At 37.6% G+C, this 21,091-nt stretch overlaps 3 protein-coding genes and 1 pseudogene across 8 annotated transcripts in view; all 4 read right to left on the bottom strand.

Moving 5' to 3' along the window:
- Positions 1-1,795: 1,795 nt before the first annotated feature.
- Positions 1,796-4,701, bottom strand: LOC307168618 (zona pellucida sperm-binding protein 3-like; annotated as a pseudogene). Its single transcript has 9 exons — positions 4,239-4,701; positions 4,049-4,162; positions 3,859-3,962; positions 3,747-3,782; positions 2,457-2,658; positions 2,268-2,385; positions 2,115-2,194; positions 1,955-2,043; positions 1,796-1,883 (listed from the first exon to the last, which is right to left on the bottom strand). The product of its transcript is annotated as a zona pellucida sperm-binding protein 3-like (transcript).
- Positions 4,702-8,132: 3,431 nt separating this feature from the next.
- Positions 8,133-9,879, bottom strand: LOC307168795 (zona pellucida sperm-binding protein 3-like). The gene is made up of 8 exons (XM_079889038.1): positions 9,434-9,879; positions 9,236-9,357; positions 9,046-9,149; positions 8,794-8,971; positions 8,605-8,722; positions 8,452-8,531; positions 8,292-8,380; positions 8,133-8,220 (listed from the first exon to the last, which is right to left on the bottom strand). The coding sequence occupies exons 1-8, from the start codon at positions 9,842-9,844 to the stop codon at positions 8,150-8,152; spliced, it is 1,173 nt and encodes a 390-aa protein (XP_079745164.1). The 5' UTR covers positions 9,845-9,879; the 3' UTR covers positions 8,133-8,149.
- A 3,063-nt stretch (positions 9,880-12,942) lies between these two features.
- Positions 12,943-14,683, bottom strand: LOC307168759 (zona pellucida sperm-binding protein 3-like). The gene is made up of 8 exons (XM_079888997.1): positions 14,244-14,683; positions 14,046-14,167; positions 13,856-13,959; positions 13,604-13,781; positions 13,415-13,532; positions 13,262-13,341; positions 13,102-13,190; positions 12,943-13,030 (listed from the first exon to the last, which is right to left on the bottom strand). The coding sequence occupies exons 1-8, from the start codon at positions 14,652-14,654 to the stop codon at positions 12,960-12,962; spliced, it is 1,173 nt and encodes a 390-aa protein (XP_079745123.1). The 5' UTR covers positions 14,655-14,683; the 3' UTR covers positions 12,943-12,959.
- A 4,131-nt stretch (positions 14,684-18,814) lies between these two features.
- cdc42bpb (CDC42 binding protein kinase beta (DMPK-like)) overlaps positions 18,815-21,091 on the bottom strand; it is a 68,901-nt gene continuing 66,624 nt past the window's right edge. For all 5 annotated transcript variants that reach the window (XR_013823034.1, XM_079889465.1, XM_079889462.1 and 2 more), the window contains 3 exons: positions 20,522-20,630; positions 20,353-20,423; positions 18,815-19,228 (listed from right to left, as the gene is read on the bottom strand). Coding sequence is in view for 4 of the 5 variants with exons in the window: in XM_079889465.1 (XP_079745591.1) it covers positions 19,100-19,228; positions 20,353-20,423; positions 20,522-20,630 (309 nt within the window). In the remaining variant the exon portion in view is untranslated. The remainder of the gene's footprint in view (positions 19,229-20,352; positions 20,424-20,521; positions 20,631-21,091) is intronic.

The following is a 21,091-nucleotide window of genomic DNA, read 5'->3' as shown; positions in this document are numbered from 1 at the left end:
TTTTTCAGATTAAATTAAGAAAAAAGTATACACTGTATTAAAGAAACAAAACCACATAATTGTACTAGACATGTGAAATTAATGTGGAAAATAAATTCCCTGAACCCAAGTGGATTTACACAAACTGAGAAAGTCAAAAAGTGTTAGGTTGTGCCCGCTCTCCCCTTCTCTCTAAAAAAAGATGGTTCTTTAAAGGTTCTTTACACGTAGTGACAGTTCTTAGAACTGTATCATCCTGAAGAACCATATTCTGAAATGGTTCTTAAGGGTTCTTTATTTCCCGCCTTTTTGTTTTTCAAACCTGTAACTGTCAAAGGCGTATGTGTAGCAATGTATGAATGAACGAATTAAGTAATTATATAGCGCATTTACTGTATACTGTACACCCAAAGCGCTTTACAATCATGTCAGAGTCTCTCCTCAACAACCAGCACCAGTGCAGAATCCACTTGGACGATGCAAGGGCAGCCATAGTAGTAGCCTAAGTTGAATAATAGAATATAAAAACACAAACTTCACAGTATTAATTAAAAATACTAAAGTTATTTAGTCAAGAGCAGTGTCATTTTTTTATTTGCTTATATTGTTTGATTAACATCATGCTGTCTCTTTAAGACTCAATGCAGCAAGGGCATAGGCAAACCAATATTTTATACATTTCGTATTTTATGTTTTATTTATTTCGTGTTTGTTAAGCAGACTCACATTGACCTGATGTAAGAAATTATTTATACACAGCTTTGTTCAAACTTTATAGTTTGGGGCTATACTCGCTAAGACGGCCAAGGTGGTTCTTTTTTGTGGTTTCAAGCTTCCCGCTCTGTCATTGGTTCTTTATAACTTTAACATGTCAAAAACTATGCTATATTTTACCGCTCACACAAATTATATAATTATCAAATATAATTTGATTTGAATTCAATCATTGAAATTTTAGTCAGACAAAAACACAGTTTGGAAAATGGATTCATGTACTCATTTTATAATTTTTGTCAATTTTAACACAAATAAAGTTACAGACAGCAGCTTTAAAGTTGCAATTTAAAAATTAAACAAAAGATTTTGAAAACGGCATGATTTGAGGATAGTTTAGACGCCATTACAAAATCAGTCAGAGAGTTTAAATTCAGAAACAAATAGATCTGCATTGTTTAGAGGAGTTTAATTCAAGAAATCAAGTCAAAAGTGTAAATGAAGAACCACTCTAATTTTGTTCATAATTTGTCTAATTTAACATATAGCTCCAACTTCCAAAGTCCTCCCTGCTGCTGAGGAACAGCCATAGCAGGACATCCTGGTCAAGGGTAAGAATAAATCTAAGACTTAAAATTATATATATAAACAATATAATTGAATTTCATACTATGATAGTTTCTTTTATGGAACCCTATTGTGTTTATCACAGTGGCACCACCATCAGGTTGATTGGGGTGAGCCTTGGTGACAGACAGGGTGGGTATACTACCATCCCTCAGAGTTTCAAGTGCTTACTTAGAAATTCTATCAGTTACAATAGGGTTTCAGCACACACTTGAACCCCCAATAATAAAGCAAGAGCATCCAGTAAGCACCAGAAAGGATATGATGCTATTGAAATGCCCTTAGTGTTGTAATAGGCCTAGCCCCACAAATGACTTGAGCAATATGCCGCCCCCCACATAGGCCAGTAGAAATAGGCTTTTTGTTGTGCATGTCTGAACAGAAAACATGTAAACTGAATAAATATGTTTAAGTGTAGTATTTGTGCAAGTAAAGACAAAAACAAATATATTAATAACATTTATTAAGATCACCAGAAGTCGCATGACATTTCTAGTTATTTTTGGCCATAGCATATTCTTTAACCTTGATGGGGCCAACAGATGCTCTTTCCCAGCGTAGATCTGAGGAACAAATGATTAGTGAGAACTAAAGCCATGCATGACAACAACAAGTTATCAGAGTTAGTCCAAACCTGTAAGCAGTTGATCACTTCCACTTCTGATGCTACAAGTAGTGTCACAGCAGCCACACACCTGGTCAGAGCCATCTGCAGACACCCACCTGACAAAACAAACCCTCAATTAAGTTAAAGCAACTAATTCACCTGTACACTAATCTAGCATGCAACATACCCATTAGCAGAGAATGAACAAGCTTTCTGTTCATAACTTGGAGGGGTTGCAGCCACCTTCAAAATGCATGTGATGTAGACCTGCAGAGACAATTGTTTGTACACCATGGCAGCATATCATACAAATAGTTATACAACTACAAGGCATACATACCAGCCCACTGTCTGCTTGCTGGAACCTGAACGCCTCTAGCTGAAACCCTAGCTTATCACCTTGAGTCTGTGGCATAAAGTGAGACGTGGAGCCCGTGAGCTTGGCATCAACCAGGCACCTGTGAACAGAAGCCAGTTAGAAGTCACAGAACCCTCTGGAAGCTGGGATACATGAGGTAGCACCTCTTACCCATTATTCTCAATAAAGGAGTATCTGGGGACAGAAGTAACATCAGGGACTGCAGTAGCCACGCAGCTGTCCACAAACACACGGACGGGAACATGGCTGTACAAATGCACTGATGCCTCAAGATTGATCATGTCACCCAGGAAGTACTGGTTAGAAGCAGTGGCGTTTTCTTGCGGAGGCCAAGGGAAGCCAGGCTTCCTCACTTTTTCAGAATATAATCGTCATTTAATAAACACTTTTGTTCTCACAGTTTACGTAATCCTTCTGTCATCTCCTCATCGTCTCTCTTCATTCATTACTGAGCGTTTTATGATGTGTAAAACAGCGCCCCTATAAAAGTGACATGGTGAAAGAGCGTTGAAAACATGGTACTGCACCCTGTGTCTGTGAGGAGGCCAGGCTGAGTTGGCATCCCTTGATAGAAAAAAAAAGAATGATTAACCAATCAGGTGACGCTATTGTCACGACACTGCTCCCCTGTGATTGGTCAGGACAGTGTCAAGGGAAGCCATGAACTTGTTGGCATCAGGCCAATCACATCACGTTATCATCGTCAATGAATGAATGAATGAAATAGCGGAAGATTTGTGGATTTGTGTTGACATCTTGTTTAGCTAGTTAGCTAAAATTATTAATTGTAATTATGGAGGGTGGAGATTTGGAGTATTTGATAAAAAAATATTTTACTAAACTGCCTCTACAGCAGCAACTCAGTTTAAGAGGACTGACTGTGTGTGTGTGTGTGTGTGAGAGAGAGAGCGAGAGAGAGAGAGAGCGCGTCTGGTCTGAACTGCCCATTTAGCGATGTGTTATTTTTTTAATGTGATTATAGTTCGTTTCTTGCGTGCTTTGATTAAGCAGCATGTGAGTGCACTTTGTTGTTTATTGTTGTGATTGTTTGTGAATAACCGCTATTGTATATCCTTACATGAGCGTCACACCGATTTAAGGGTGTATTAAATGAAAAAGGTTATCTTCTTGTTGCTTACCGTTGGCGTTTCCTATCTGCGAATGTTTTAATAAAAAAACACCATGAAAGATGTTTAAGAGGACTGACTGTGTGAGTGAGTGAGTGAGTGAGTGAGAGAGAGAGAGAGAGAGAGCGTCCGTGCTCAAAGTGTTGGAGTGTAACAAGCGTAAGTCCCGGTAAGATGATGCTGGGCGCTCTAATAGTTCATCCAAATAGCAACATATAAATGGTAACGTATGATTTTCTGCCCCCACCCCTTAAAACACACAGCTTAGAGGTTGTGTCTTAATTGGCTTCCTCAGAAATTTTCCCCACGCCACGCCACTGGTTAGAAGGTCTCTCAAATCTCCAGTCATCTGAGAGAGAGAGAAAGAGACGTCTTAACACAGATGATTCACAAGCATATTACAAATCTGTTTGGCCTACACCAACCAGTCATGAGCTTGAGGGAGAAGACAAAGACTTCCTCTGCAACCATAGTTGAGGCATATGGGATCCAAGTGGGCATTAAGGCATCGCTGCTCACATCATGTGTTCTGTAGGAGTTAAACAAGCGGTCATCTCTTGCCCATGAACAGCAGGGTTAGAACATCCGGTGAGCCCGAATTAACTGAATCCTCACCTTGGATAATGACACTCGATACCAACCACCGCTCCTGACAATAGGAACACCATATGAAGCCTCTTGTGGGGTATAGATAATGTTGAACCTATAGACAAGCTCATCCTCAGTCACCTAAACAGAAAGGTTAATAGAAGAACAGTCACATGGACGGTTCAGAATACCCATGATTGTCACAACAGAACCTTACCATTGATGTGCTGCTACATCCATGCAGTTCAGACTCAAAGATGAACACTTGAGCTGAAGAATCCTCTCCAGTTGCAGTACAGCCTCCCAGTGTAAAACCAGAGGACAACACTGGGTGCCCAGTCCCAAAGAAGTCCTTCATCACTTCCACATATACTGAATTCTCTCCACACTGAACAGCTACACTGTTGGCAGGGACAGGATAAAGCAACTCAAAAGGAACATCTGGCTGCTGTGGTTCCTCTGGTAGACTTGGAAAGCTCCACGTCAGTTTCGCCACTGGACCCTGCAACAGCTCTTTTAATTGAACACCCATAAGATCTTGCTCTGCTGCTCCTGCTCTCCATTGTGCTTCAGAAAATCCAAGTGCAAGAATAAACACCAATCCAAATCCAACCTGCCAAAACCCCATTATTGCCAAGCTTGTTTCAATGACACATTAGGGTGCTACCATCCAAATTTATGCAGATGTAAATCAGAATGGCTCCACCTCTCTCGTGACGAGCATAATTTTTCTCTGCACCTGCCAATTTACTCAGTCAATATAACACAGGTGAAAGTCATTGATTCTAAATGAAGTACCATATAAGGGCATGTTATTACTAACTAAACCAAATAATTGCTCATTTTAAATATCAAAATGACAGATCAATTCCCTGAAACACAAACAACCCCAAGTCTTTTTGTGTCTTCCTTTTTTATTATTTCAGAAACATGGCCACAGACAGAATTGTACATTATTCAAAATAATAAAGTTTAGTATGTTTCAGATTTAGATTGTAACAAATGTTCTTCCCTCACATCAACAGCAATCTTCACAATGGACTGAAATGGAGAAATTTAGTTCAGAACCAAAGGAATGCAGGATCATAACATTATTTTATTATAGATTCACTAATATGTTTTCTCCCCATTACAACTGTTATGTTTAGGTTGATCAGAGTGTTTGTGGATTCATTGTAGACTTCATTCTTTCTTGAACTATACTATATGCTGGTCTGCACCAAAAGACTATAATCTGAACAGTCTACTACAAAAATTGAATTTAAAAAAAAAAAAAAATGTTGGTGTTTAAAGCATGTTTAACAAACTCCATTGATTTTTATATCCAACTATTAGAAAAACATGGCCAATGTAGTAAATCCAGATTACATATACACACATTCATGGGGTGAGCGGAGCTAGTTAACACACATGGTTTAAAACTTTACACGCATGCTTGCATGACAAAACTTGGTGTATGTACTAATTGCAATATCAACACTATGTAGAGATTTTTTTATTTTTTTTTCAAAATTAAAAAATCTTACCTTTAATCTTTAAGATATTACCGAACATTTATTTAACCATAGCAAAAGTAAATTTCTCACTGAAGTTGATTTTTCATCTCTGTTTTTGTTAATTTAAAATTTGACAAATCTGATATTATTTTAATCTTATATCTGTTATAAAATCAATTGATGATGGATGTAAATAGATGAATTAAGACTGAAAGTCAATGTTCAGAAATGATTCACTATTATTGTTTTGAACCATGCTGTATAGCCGTGTTTTGCTGTCAAACTCAAAAATCTGTTTATTTTTAATTATTAAATCCCATTATTTTATATGAAAACGTTAATAAATGTATTTTATTGATTAAATATTTTAGTTTGTCTTGTATTTTTTTTTTATTAGATCAAATAACATTTTAATCTGTCATATGGTCATGTTACAATGTGCCCCTCACATGTTACAACATGCCCTATCTATGGGGCAAGTTGTCACATTTTACTTCCATTATTTCAGGGTAAATTAAGAAAAAAGTATACACTGTATTAAAGAAACAAAACCACATAATTGTACTAGACATGTGAAATTAATGTGGAAAATAAATTCCCTGAACCCAAGTGGATTTACACAAACTGAGAAAGTCAAAAAGTGTTAGGTTGTGCCCGCTCTCCCCTTCTCTCTAAAAAAAGATGGTTCTTTAAAGGTTCTTTACACGTAGTGACAGTTCTATTTAGAACTGTATCATCCTGAAGAACCATATTCTGAAATGGTTCTTAAGGCTTCTTTATTTCCCGCCTTTTTGTTTTTCAAACCTGTAACTGTCAAAGGCGTATGTGTAGCAATGTATGAATGAACGAATTAAGTAATTATATAGCGCATTTACTGTATACTGTACACCCAAAGCGCTTTACAATCATGTCAGAGGCTGTTTCTCAATTCCAAGAACGCAGAGAACGGACTTGTGTTCTCGTGGAGACCGGTCTTGCCGAGCTTCCTTGGAAGAACGAACTCGGAACCGGCCGCAATGACTTCTGGGACACCAGGCGAGTACTAGCTCAAGTCTGCATTCGATGCATCCTCGGTATCAAGAACACATCCGGGTTCTTTCATGTGTCCTCTGTACTTGCGTTCTTGAGAATTGGGTCTGAACTTCGACGGTTATGATGACGTAAAACGAGAACACAAGGACGCAAGATCGCTGAAGAACGCATATTGAGAAACACCTGAGTCTCTCGTCAACAACCAGCACCAGTGCAGAATCCACTTGGACGATGCAAGGGCAGCCATAGTAGTAGCCTAAGTTGAATAATAGAATATAAAAATTCAGCCTTCACAGTATTAATTAATAATACTAAAGTTATTTAGTCAAGAGCAGCGAGTCATTTTTTATTTGCTTATGTTGTTTGATTAACATCATGCTGTCTCTTTAAGACTCAATGCAGCAAGGGCATAGGCAAACCAATATTTTATACATTTCGTATTTTATGTTTTATTTATTTCGTGTTTGTTAAGCAGACTCACATTGACCTGATGTAAGAAATTATTTATACACAGCTTTGTTGAAACTTTATAGTTTGGGGCTATACTCGCTAAGACGGCCAAGGTGGTTCTTTTTTGTGGTTTCAAGCAGTTCCCGCTCTGTCATTGGTTCTTTATAACTTTAACATGTCAAAAACTATATTTTACCGCTGACACAAATTAAATAATTATCAAATATAATTTGATTTGAATTCAATCATTGAAATTTTAGTCAGACAAAAACAGTTTGGAAAATGGATTCATATACTCATTTTATAATTTTTGTAAATTTTGAACAAAAATAAAGTTACAGACAGCAGCTTTAAAGTTGCAATTTAAAAATTAAATGAAAGATTTTGAAAACGGCATGATTTGAGGATAGTTTAGACGCCATTACAAAATCAGTCAGTATGTGAGAGTTTAAATTCAGAAACAAATAGATCTGCATTGTTTGGAGAAGTTTAATTCAAGAAATCAAGTCAAAAGTGTACATGAAGAACCACTCTAATTTTGTTCATAATTTGTCTAATTTAACATATAGCTCCAACTTCCAAAGTCCTCCCTGCTGCTGAGGAACAGCCAGAGCAGGACATCCTGGTCAAGGGTAAGAATAAATCTAAGACTTAAAAAAAATAAAATATATATATATAAACAATATAATTGAATTTCATACTATGATTGTTTCTTTTATGGAACCCTATTGTGTTTATCACAGTGGCACCACCATCAGGTTGATTGGGGTGAGCCTTGGTGACAGACAGGGTGGGTATACTACCATCCCTCAGAGTTTCAAGTTCTTACTTAGAAATTCTATCAGTTACAATAGGGTTTCAGCACACACTTGAACCCCCAATAATAAAGCAAGAGCATCCAGTAAGCACCAGAAAGGATATGATGCTATTGAAATGCCCTTAGTGTTGTAATAGGCCTAGCCCCACAAATGACTTGAGCAATATGCCGCCCCCCACATAGGCCAGTAGAAATAGGCTTTTTGTTGTGCATGTCTGAACAGAAAACATGTAAACTGAATAAATATTTTTAAGTGTAGTATTTGTGCAAGTAAAGACAAAAACAAATATATTAATAACATTTATTAAGATCACCAGAAGTCGCATGACATTTCTAGTTATTTTTGGCCATAGCATATTCTTTAACCTTGATGGGGCCAACAGATGCTCTTTCCCAGCGTAGATCTGAGGAACAAATGACTAGTGAGAACTAAAGCCATGCATGACAGCAACAAGTTATCAGAGTTAGTCCAAACCTGTAAGCAGTTGATCACTTCCACTTCTGATGCTACAAGTAGTGTCACAGCAGCCACACACCTGGTCAGAGCCATCTGCAGACACCCACCTGACAAAACAAACCCTCAATTAAGTTAAAGCAACTAATTCACCTGTACACTAATCTAGCATGCAACATACCCATTAGCAGAGAATGAACAAGCTTTCTGTTCATAACTTGGAGGGGTTGCAGCCACCTTCAAAATGCACGTGATGTAGACCTGCAGAGACAATTGTTTGTACACCATGGCAGCATATCATACAAATAGTTATACAACTACAAGACATACATACCAGCCCACTGTCTGCTTGCTGGAACCTGAACGCCTCTAGCTGAAACCCTAGCTTATCACCTTGAGTCTGTGGCATAAAGTGAGACGTGGAGCCCGTGAGCTTGGCATCAACCAGGCACCTGTGAACAGAAGCCAGTTAGAAGTCACAGAACCCTCTGGAAGCTGGGATACATGAGGTAGCACCTCTTACCCATTATTCTCAATAAAGGAGTATCTGGGGACAGAAGTAACATCAGGGACTGCAGTAGCCACGCAGCTGTCCACAAACACACGGACGGGAACATGGCTGTACAAATGCACTGATGCCTCAAGATTGATCATGTCACCCAGGAAGTACTGGTTAGAAGGTCTCTCAAATCTCCAGTCATCTGAGAGAGAGAAAGAGACGTCTTAACACAGATGATTCACAAGCATACTATAAATCTGTTTGGCCTACACCAACCAGTCATGAGCTTGAGGGAGAAGACAAAGACTTCCTCTGCAACCATAGTTGAGGCATATGGGATCCAAGTGGGCATTAAGGCATCGCTGCTCACATCATGTGTTCTGTAGGAGTTAAACAAGCGGTCATCTCTTGCCCATGAACAGCAGGGTTAGAACATCCGGTGAGCCCGAATTAACTGAATCCTCACCTTGGATAATGACACTCGATACCAACCACCGCACCACTGCTCCTGACAATAGGAACACCATATGAAGCCTCTTGTGGGGTATAGATAATGTTGAACCTATAGACAAGCTCATCCTCAGTCACCTAAACAAAAAGGTTAATAGAAGAACAGTCACATGGAAGGTTCAGAATACCCATGATTGTCACAACAGAACCTTACCATTGATGTGCTGCTACATCCATGCAGTTCAGACTCAAAGATGAACACTTGAGCAGAAGAATCCTCTCCAGTTGCAGTACAGCCTCCCAGTGTAAAACCAGAGGACAACACTGGGTGCCCAGTCCCAAAGAAGTCATTCATCACTTCCACATATACTGAATTCTCTCCACACTGAACAGCTACACTGTTGGCAGGGACAGGATAAAGCAACTCAAAAGGAACATCTGGCTGCTGTGGTTCCTCTGGTAGACTTGGAAAGCTCCACGTCAGTTTCGCCACTGGACCCTGCAACAGCTCTTTTAATTGAACACCCATAAGATCTTGCTCTGCTGCTCCTGCTCTCCATTGTGCTTCAGAAAAGCCAAGTGCAAGAATAAACACCAATCCAAATCCAACCTGCCAAAACCCCATTATTGCCAAGCTTGTTTCAATGACACATTAGGGTGCTACCATCCAAATTTATGCAGATGTAAATCAGAATGGCTCCACCTCTCTCATGACAAGCATAATTTACTCAGTCAATATAACACAGGTGAAAGTCATTGATTCTAAATGAAGTACCATATAAGGGCATGTTATTACTAACTAAACCAAATAATTGCTCATTTTAAATATCAAAATGACAGATCAATTCCCTGAAACACAAACAACCCCAAGTCTTTTTGTGTCTTCCTTTTTTATTATTTCAGAAACATGGCCACAGACAGAATTGTACATTATTCAAAATAATAAAGTTTAGTATGTTTCAGGTTTAGATTGTAACAAATGTTCTTCCCTCACATCAACAGCAATCTTCACAATGGACTGAAATGGAGAAATTTAGTTCAGGATCATAACATTATTTTATTATAGATTCACTGATATGTTTTCTCCCCATTACAACTGTTATGTTTAGGTTGATCAGAGTGTTTGTGGATTCATTGTAGACTTCATTCTTTCTTGAACTATACTATATGCTGGTCTGCACCAAAAGACTATAATCTGAACAGTCTACTACAAAAATTGAATTTAAAATAAATAAAAATGTTGGTGTTTAAAGCATGTTTAACAAACTCCATTGATTTTTATATCCAACTATTAGAAAAACATGGCCAATGTAGTAAATCCAGATTACATATACACACATTCATGGGGTGAGCGGAGCTAGTTAACACACATGGTTTAAAACTTTACACGCATGCTTGCATGACAAAACTTGGTGTATGTACTAGTTGCAATATCAATGTAGAGATTTTTTTTTTTTTTCAAAATTAAAAAATCTTTACCTTTAATCTTTAAGATATCACCGAACATTTATTTAACCATAGCAAAAGTAAATTTCTCACTGAAGTTGATTTTTCATCTCTGTTTTTGTGTTAATTTAAAATTCGACAAATCTGATATTATTTTAATCTTATATCTGTTATAAAATCTATTGATGATGGATGGAAATAGATGAATTAAGACTGAAAGTCAATGTTCAGAAATGATTCACTATTATTGTTTTGAACCATGCTGTATAGCCGTGTTTTGCTGTCAAACTCAAAAATCTGTTTATTTTTAATTATTAAATCCCATTATTTTATATGAAAACGTTAATAAATGTATTTTATTGATAAAATATTTTAGTTTGTCTTGTTTTTTTTTTTTTTATTAGATCAAATAACATTTTAATCTGTCATATGGTCATGTTACAACATGCCCTATCTATGGGGCAAGTTGTCACATTTTACTTCCATTTTTTCAGGGTAAATTAAGAAAAAAGTATACACTGTATTAAAGAAACAAAACCACATAATTATACTAGACATGTTAAATTAATGTGGAAAATAAATTCCCTGAACCCAAGTGGATTTACACAAACTGAGAAAGTCAAAAAGTGTTAGGTTGTGCCCGCTCTCCCCTTCTCTCTAAAAAAAGATGGTTCTTTAAAGGTTCTTTACACGTAGTGACAGTTCTTAGAACTGTATCATCCTGAAGAACCATATTCTGAAATGGTTCTTAAGGGTTCTTTATTTCCCGCCTTTTTGTTTTTCAAACCTGTAACTGTCAAAGGCGTATATGTAGCAATGTATGAATGAACGAATTAAGTAATTATATAGCGCATTTACTGTACTACTGTACACCCAAAGCGCTTTACAATCATGTCAGAGTCTCTCCTCAACAACCAGCACCAGTGCAGAATCCACTTGGACGATACAAGGGCAGCCATAGTAGTAGCCTAAGTTGAATAATAGAATACAGTATTAATTCAAAATACTAAAGTTATTTAGTCAAGAGCAGTGAGTCATTTTTTTATTTGCTTATGTTGTTTGATTAACATCATGCTGTCTCTTTAAGACTCAATGCAGCAAGGGCATAGGCAAACCAATATTTTATAAATTTCGTATTTTATGTTTTATTTATTTCGTGTTTGTTAAGCAGACTCACATTGACCTGATGTAAGAAATTATTTATTCACAGCTTTGTTCAAACTTTATAGTTTGGGGCTATACTCGCTAAGACGGCCAAGGTGGTTATTTTTTGTGGTTTCAAGCAGTTCCCGCTCTGTCATTGGTTCTTTATCGCTTTAACATGTCGAAAACTATATTTTACCGTTGACACAAATTATATAATTAATATCAAATATGATTTGAATTCAATCATTGAAATTTTAGTCAGACAAAAACACTGTTTGGAAAATGGATTCACGATGTACTCATTTTATAATTTTTATAAATTGAACACAAATAAAAACTTAGACAGCAGCTTTAAAGTTGCAATTTAAAAATTAAATGAAAGATTGATAACGGCATGATTTGAGGATAGTTTAGATGCCATTACAAAATCAGTCAGTATGTGAGAATTTAAATTCAGAAAAAAAAAAAAAAGATTTGCATTGTTTAGAGAAGTTTAATTCAAGAAATCAAAAGCATAAAAGAACCACTCTAATTCTGTTCATAATTTTTGTCTAATTTAACATACAGCTCCAACTTCCAAAGTCCTCCCTGCTGCTGAGGAACAGCCAGAGCAGGACATCCTGGCCAAGGATAAGAATAAATCTATGAGATTTAAAATATATATATAGCTTATAAAACAAAATATAATTGAATTTCATATATGATTGTTTCTTTTATGGAACCCTATTGTGTTTATCACAGTGGCACCACCATCAGGTTGATTGGGGTGAGCCTTGGTGACAGACAGGGTGGGTATACTACCATCCCTCAGAGTTTCAAGTTCTTACTTAGAAATTCTATCAGTTACAATAGGGTTTCAGCACACACTTGAACCCCCAATAATAAAGCAAGAGCATCCAGTAAGCACCAGAAAGGATATGATGCTATTGAAATGCCCTTAGTGTTGTAATAGGCCTAGCCCCACAAATGACTTGAGCAATATGCCGCCCCCCACATAGGCCAGTAGAAATAGGCTTTTTGTTGTGCATGTCTGAACAGAAAACATGTAAACTGAATAAATATTTTTAAGTGTAGTATTTGTGCAAGTAAAGACAAAAACAAATATATTAATAACATTTATTAAGATCACCAGAAGTCGCATGACATTTCTAGTTATTTTTGGCCATAGCATATTCTTTAACCTTGATGGGGCCAACAGATGCTCTTTCCCAGCGTAGATCTGAGGAACAAATGATTAGTGAGAACTAAAGCCATGCATGACAACAACAAGTTATCAGAGTTAGTCCAAACCTGTAAGCAGTTGATCACTTCCACTTCTGATGCTACAAGTAGTGTCACAGCAGCCACACACCTGGTCAGAGCCATCTGCAGACACCCACCTGACAAAACAAACCCTCAATTAAGTTAAAGCAACTAATTCACCTGTACACTAATCTAGCATGCAACATACCCATTAGCAGAGAATGAACAAGCTTTCTGTTCATAACTTGGAGGGGTTGCAGCCACCTTCAAAACGCATGTGATGTAGACCTGCAGAGACAATTGTTTGTACACCATGGCAGCATATCATACAAATAGTTATACAACTACAAGACATACATACCAGCCCACTGTCTGCTTGCTGGAACCTGAACGCCTCTAGCTGAAACCCTAGCTTATCACCTTGAGTCTGTGGCATAAAGTGAGACGTGGAGCCCGTGAGCTTGGCATCAACCAGGCACCTGTGAACAGAACCCAGTTAGAAGTCACGGAACCCTCTGGAAGCTGGGATACATGAGGTAGCACCTCTTACCCATTATTCTCAATAAAGGAGTATCTGGGGACAGAAGTAACATCAGGGACTGCAGTAGCCACACAGCTGTCCACAAACACACGGACGGGAACATGGCTGTACAAATGCACTGATGCCTCAAGATTGATCATGTCACCCAGGAAGTACTGGTTAGAAGGTCTCTCAAATCTCCAGTCATCTGAGAGAGAGAAAGAGAAGTCTTAACACAGATTATTCACAAGCATACTACAAATCTGTTTGGCCTACACCAACCAGTCATGAGCTTGAGGGAGAAGACAAAGACTTCCTCTGCAACCATAGTTGAGGCATATGGGATCCAAGTGGGCATTAAGGCATCGCTGCTCACATCATGTGTTCTGTAGGAGTTAAACAAGCGGTCATCTCTTGCCCATGAACAGCAGGGTTAGAACATCCGGTGAGCCCGAATTAACTGAATCCTCACCTTGGATAATGACACTCGATACCAACCACCGCACCACTGCTCCTGACAATAGGAACACCATATGAAGCCTCTTGTGGGGTATAGATAATGTTGAACCTATAGACAAGCTCATCCTCAGTCACCTAAACAAAAAGGTTAATAGAAGAACAGTCACATGGAAGGTTCAGAATACCCATGATTGTCACAACAGAACCTTACCATTGATGTGCTGCTACATCCATGCAGTTCAGACTCAAAGATGAACACTTGAGCAGAAGAATCCTCTCCAGTTGCAGTACAGCCTCCCAGTGTAAAACCAGAGGACAACACTGGGTGCCCAGTCCCAAAGAAGTCCTTCATCACTTCCACATATACTGAATTCTCTCCACACTGAACAGCTACACTGTTGGCAGGGACAGGATAAAGCAACTCAAAAGGAACATCTGGCTGCTGTGGTTCCTCTGGTAGACTTGGAAAGCTCCACGTCAGTTTCGCCACTGGACCCTGCAACAGCTCTTTTAATTGAACACCCATAAGATCTTGCTCTGCTGCTCCTGCTCTCCATTGTGCTTCAGAAAAGCCAAGTGCAAGAATAAACACCAATCCAAATCCAACCTGCCAAAACCCCATTATTGCCAAGCTTGTTTCAATGACACATTAGGGTGCTACCATCCAAATTTATGCAGATGTAAATCAGAATGGCTCCACCTCTCTCATGACGAGCATAATTTTTCTCTGCACCTGCCAATTTACTCAGTCAATATAACACAGGTGAAAGCCATTGATTCTAAATGAAGTACCATATAAGGGCATGTTATTACTAACTAAACCAAATAATTGCTCATTTTAAATATCAAAATGACAGATCAATTCCCTGAAACACAAACAACCCCAAGTCTTTTTGTGTCTTCCTTTTTTATTATTTCAGAAACATGGCCACAGACAGAATTGTACATTATTCAAAATAATAAAGTTTAGTATGTTTCAGGTTTAGATTGTAACAAACGTTCTTCCCTCACATCAACAGCAATCTTCACAATGGACTGAAATGGAGAAATTTAGTTCAGGATCATAACATTATTTTATTATACTGTAGATTCACTGATATGTTTTCTCCCCATTACAACTGTTATGTTTAGGTTGATCAGAGTGTTTGTGGATTCATTGTAGACTTCATTCTTTCTTGAACTATACTATATGCTGGTCTGCACCAAAAGACTATAATCTGAACAGTCTACTACAAAAATTGAATTTAAAATACAAAAAAATGTTGGTGTTTAAAGCATGTTTAACAAACTCCATTGATTTTTATATCCAACTATTTGAAAAACATGGCCAATGTAGTAAATCCAGATTACATATACACACATTCATGTGGTGAGCAGAGCTAGTTTTAACACACATGGTTTAAAACTTTACACGCATGCTTGCATGACAAAACTTGCTGAGGGCATGCAAGCCCACCGAACCCCGAACCCCCCTTGAAGGACCGAGGTCCACCCACCACAGTTTTACCAAAAATCCTGTGAGAAACACTGGTATTGCTATGCCAATGCAGCTTATAGCTTGTTTTAGGATTCATCACTGTGGAGTATAGTTCAATTGTATTAATAAATGTCAATTTTGTACTTCTGTTAACTCTCACTCGTTCCTCACTCATTACGTGGTTTTAAGGAATAGGAGTTGGTATACATTTTCAAAGGCGTGCAAAGATGGGTGTTGTTTATGATCATATTGGGCCAGTCTGGGCCAAAATGCTAGGGCCGATTTTTTGTCCCAGTCCAGCCCTGCATACAGCGTATTATTAGTGGTCCAAGCACCTAAGGTCAACCCTATTGCGTTTGTACTGATTTTCTTCTTCTTCATTATTTTTCTGCCCTAAAAGTGTATTAGGCCGTAAATTGTAGAGACCCCACATTTATCAGGATGGTCCCATTCATGCACCACTACTCAGGCACACACACATCTGACACTAGGTGGCGCTATAATAAGGTGATTTGCGTTTTGGGTCATACCTTTGAGGGCTAGAAATCATTTTTTGAGTCGATTTAATTTTCATTTCATAAAAATTCTCCGCTATTTGGAATTTTCTAAAAAATGTTCACAAAATTAGGTACACAGCAGCTATAGGGGAAGCTAGGTGCTGGCAAAAAGTTGTCAAATTAATTAAAATGTTCCTGATTTTCATTTGTTGTCAATGTTACTCATCATTATTTGATTAATTATTCCACACCTGTGTCTTCTTTTCCTCCTCAGTTACACTTTACATTTATAGGCCTCAGGGTTAGTTTTTCTTGTTGGTTTCTCAGTGGTTTGCGTTCTCCTGCATGTTTTGTTTTCCGATTTTGTGTTAATAAAAGATACTACTGCAACTAAATCCTGCCTCAACTCTCCCTTGTTGCAAACCCCTTATTCGCAGTCATTTTGAGGATGCACACAAAGTTGCATCAAAATTGCACCTATAGGGGGCGTTACAGCAGAAAATATCTGTATAATCGGTGGTTGAAAATTGGTGTGCATATTCTCTAGGGGACGTCCTAACATATTTTCTAATTACTAATGTATTACTTCAAAAAATCTGGTCAAACTTCAGCCACTAACCACATTAAATCTGAATCCATATATTTTGTGAAAATGAATGTGTACCAAATATCGTGGGAATCTGCCACAAGGAGGCGATTTTTTTTTTCTGAATCCTTGACTGAATCTTGAGCTCTAACAAGTGTGTATCTCATATTGATGTTTATGTGTAAAATGTATTCTACATTTTAATTTTCTGAAAACCATATTTTGTCAAACTCCTCCTAGGCCTCGAGTCAGATCTTCACTAAACTTTGTCATGTTTGGCCACTTGTCAAATATGTTTTCAGCTTGGTGTAGTGTAGATGTGTGCAATGTATTGCTGTCCAATAAAAAGAAAGACAGTTTATACTTTATTATGCTTGGCACCGATTCCTACTGTCTGTATCTGTACTATCTAGTTCTTTTGTATAGTCAAAAGAAAAGGAGATTAATAAAGTAATGCATTGTATATGTCATTAATTTACTATAGAAGTCCAGTGCCATCCTAAGGATTTTGTAATTGCAATTAATGTACATAATGTATAATAAAATAGTCGATAATATCATACTACAGTTCTTGACCAATAAGAATGTGATATTGGTTACAGAATAATCAGCCAGCAGAAAGCAGGTTTGAACCCATCAAGACAAAAAAATGTAATTTCCCTATGTGGATTCATCAGTTACTCTTAATCATTATCTTAATTATCTAACACAAACTGCTTAAATTTAGAAGAGAAACTGTTCAAAAACTTCTTGGTTATGCAAAAAGCTGTCTGGTAAATGTGTTGTCAACACCGTCCAAACTGCTTACTCGATGCAAATAAAAAAACAAATTGTCAAATCTCAAAAACACTGGCATTTACCCTTAAGTGTAATATTTTCAGCAATTCGTCAAACAAGACGTGTAACTTTGACTTACAATGACCAAAGAATAATTTTATCCTAGATATGAAAGATTGAAATTCAACAAAAAAAGCACAACAGGTACTCTTTTATTGTTCGTTCAAATTTATGTGGCTAACAAGTCAATAATTACAAAGATTTCAACCTGTGATTCTTTTTTTTTTTCTTTCTTTTGAAGTAAAAGCAGTAGTGTTCTGAGGATAAACTTCCATCTGATGAAGCGGACAAGTGAAGTATGGGAGGGGAAGGAGGTACAGGTAAAACCATTCACACAAAATTATTTCCTTGGACTAAAAAAATGTGCAAGAGTTTTACAGTATTTCAGAAGGGTGGGGGACAACATAATACATTACCGTCAGCCTCGTCAAAACCACTAAAATGCTTTAGCAGACAGTTTATTACTGAAACGGAAGTTGGCACTGAAGGCACACTTGAGTGATAATGGATATGCCGGCCATGCATGCGGATCTCAAGCATGTCAACACACAAAACTCATATCAGCGTTCCGATAGGAGTCTTTAACAGTGACGGTCCCACATGGCTGCTCGCATGTGTCAAACATCATAAACCAGAATCAGAGCATGGCTATGGTGAGATAACCTTATCACATATATATTTTTGTACTTTTATTTTTAAATAGAGCACACAAAGCAGCAGTAGCAGCTTAAGATGAACTACTGAAATCCTATGAATAGTTGAAGCTGTGTGCCGTTCTCTTTTGTATTCTTATTAAAACACTTATCTATATGTAAAGTCTTCATTTTTGTTGCTTTCTTTTTTCTCCGGGTGATAAGCTGAATTAGATATCTTCGTGGGAAACATCTAAGTTAAAACATGAATATTATAAAGGCTGGTTTAAATGAAGAACTGGAGAGAGAGAGAGAGAAAGAGGAATTATATGACAATAAAAGTGCCCTCTGGTTTAGCTTTGAACCCTAAAGTCTCGGTCACCGATCTATTGCTCATATGAGATGAGGCGAGACGTTTCACGGGTCTGTGGCGAATCATGTTATGGGTCCAATTGGTTTATACAAGAAAGTCACAGTCCTATATCATCCTCGGCTCCTTTCTTCCTGATACGCTCCTCTCCTCGGCCCCCTTGATGAGTGTTCCTGATAATATACATTTAAAAACAGCATAAGAAGTCTCTTTCTGAAGGGAAGCTACGAATCCAGAAGCAATTCTGACACAGCAGATGTAATGCATGTTCATTTACTAAAGTAAAAAATTGCAATTAAGATTTAAAATAAAATAAAAGTCCATTATACTGCTAATCTGACCAAGTTAGTGTAATACCATGACATTTCCACCAGGGGGCAGGCTTTAATATTGTATCTTTTTTTTTCTCTTTTTTTTTTCTCGGTGGCTCTGACACGCTCAGGTGTTTCGTCTAAGCCTGCCAGCACAAACCCAACACCTTCCACTTGTGGCGATTGATGCGTCTACCCAGCAGCAGGATTTAGGGTAAACCTTTGGCCCTTGTGTTGAGTGAGCAGGTGACTTGGAAGAGTCTTGGCACTTTTTAGTGAGTCCTAGCAGAGCGGATTGATAGTGGGGGGGTTGGGGGGGGGGGGTGTGCAGGGTGAAAAAGAGGGAGTTGTCCTTTTTCAGCCATCCAGTGATTGATCCAGGCTGTCCAGAGTGAGCTGACTGCGGTGGGGAGAGTTGGGGCTCGGGGGGCTGCTGGGGTTGGAGCTGTTGGAGGGGGTGGAATGTTTGGTCGAGTCAGAGTCGGGCTACAAGGATAAAGAAGAAAACAAGGAAAAAAACAAGATTAGCAGATCAGTTTCTTGTCAACTAGTTAGTTTTCAAATTCTTGCAAAGTATAAAATACCTGGGTGGGTTATTACAGAAGTGTTGCTATTGTTACCTAAAACTATAAAAAATATTGAATACAGCTCAAAAAACAACAACTTTAAATTGAAAGTAAACTTGAAAAAATCTTAAACCAGAATGAAGTATTATGATTACTAAAATAATACTGAAATAAAATATATTAAAGCTAAATAATAATAAAAAACTAAGTTACGGGTGTAACGATACTTTCATGTCACGATTCGATACGCATCACATTACTCACGATGCGATATTATTGCGATACTCCAAGACATATGATAAAAGGTTAACAAAAAAAAAAATGTACTGTTGATTTAAATTGCTAAATTTTATATTACATTGTGGGTGTAAATGAATAGGCTTGGACTCGGTGCTGGTAACCCAATGCACAGGACAATGCTGACACTGGAATAAAAATATTCATGATTCTGAAGCTGAAAATACACTATTTTAGACGCATATGCTTGCACTCTGTCACTGACTAGACATATTTAAAATAAAGTAGGCCACTTTTTACACAATTATTCCCCTATTGCATTATTATACATTATATATAGTAGTTTAATGTAGTACTGACACTAAAACTCTGAAAACTTGAATTTTTTTTTCTCACACAGTAATTTTTATTTTGGGTGAACTATCAATGATACATATGGTCACTATCCACGACACATATTGTTGCATTTTTGTATTGCGTTATATTGTTACAATATATTGTTACACCCCTAAAAGCACAACCAATTTACTAAATCTTATATTGAAATCAAGACTGAAAAATATTAAAAAATGAAAGCCAATTCAAAATATTGAAAATAGTGCATAAATACTACTAAAATAACACTGGTTTACAGCTGTAGTATGTATTACTGTGAAAACTGGGGCAGTTATTACAGACCACAAAATTAGGACACAAGAAAACTCGCTCAGTAGCCGAAAGCTCCTCTAACCATCCATCATGTCACCTCAAGCAGCGAGTGAAATAAATCCATATTTGACATCACTGGGGAGGTCATTAAATTCGTACCTCTCTGTCATAGTCTTGATCTTGATCAGAAATACTGCGAGATGACCCTGCTCCTCCAAAATCTCCTCCTCCTTTAAACAAAGTACACATTTCAGGCATTTAGAAGGGTAAGCCGGTGTGTGTCGTCTTGCCTGTGCTAGTCAGTGTGATTTTAAGGAATGGCACCCACCTGAGGCAGTGCGGGTGATGTGGGTCTTACTCCTCTGTTGCCGTGAGATGCTGGACAGAGGCCGTGGCTTGTCTTTAGACAGGTCGTCCTGAGAAGAGGGCATCACACTCTGCAGCAGAGGTACAAGAAGTCAGACAGAGTAGGCCACAGTAAGAGCTACTGTATGTAATCACTCTTTTTTCTTTCTTTTAAAACTAGAAGACTATTTTTAGCACTTTAACTTTAGTTTTTTTGTCTTTCTTCAAAGGAATATTTTGTTAATTATAAGTTAACCTCAATCAAAGGCATTTTTTTTTGCATTATTCAAAAATCATGAATAGTTTTGTTAATGACCGCAATAATATTGTTACCGTGAATTGTTTTACCCACAAGAATCGTGTACTGAAAATCTTATATTTGAACAGCTCTATTTTGGAAACAATTTTACTTGGACTTGGGCCTGGTTTCACAGACAGGGCTTAGATTAAGCCAGGATTAGGACTTAGTTCAATTAGTAGCTTTTATAATCGTGCCTTAGAAAAACATTACTGGTGTGCATCTTGAGAGTGCATCCGCTGGTTTACATCAAGT

This window comes from Squalius cephalus (genome assembly GCF_949319135.1).
Source record: "Squalius cephalus genome assembly, chromosome: 12".
In the NCBI taxonomy this organism is placed as follows: Eukaryota; Metazoa; Chordata; class Actinopteri; order Cypriniformes; family Leuciscidae; genus Squalius; species Squalius cephalus.
The sequence above is the reverse complement of the archived record's forward strand: the minus strand, read 5'-3'. Positions and strand labels throughout refer to the sequence as shown.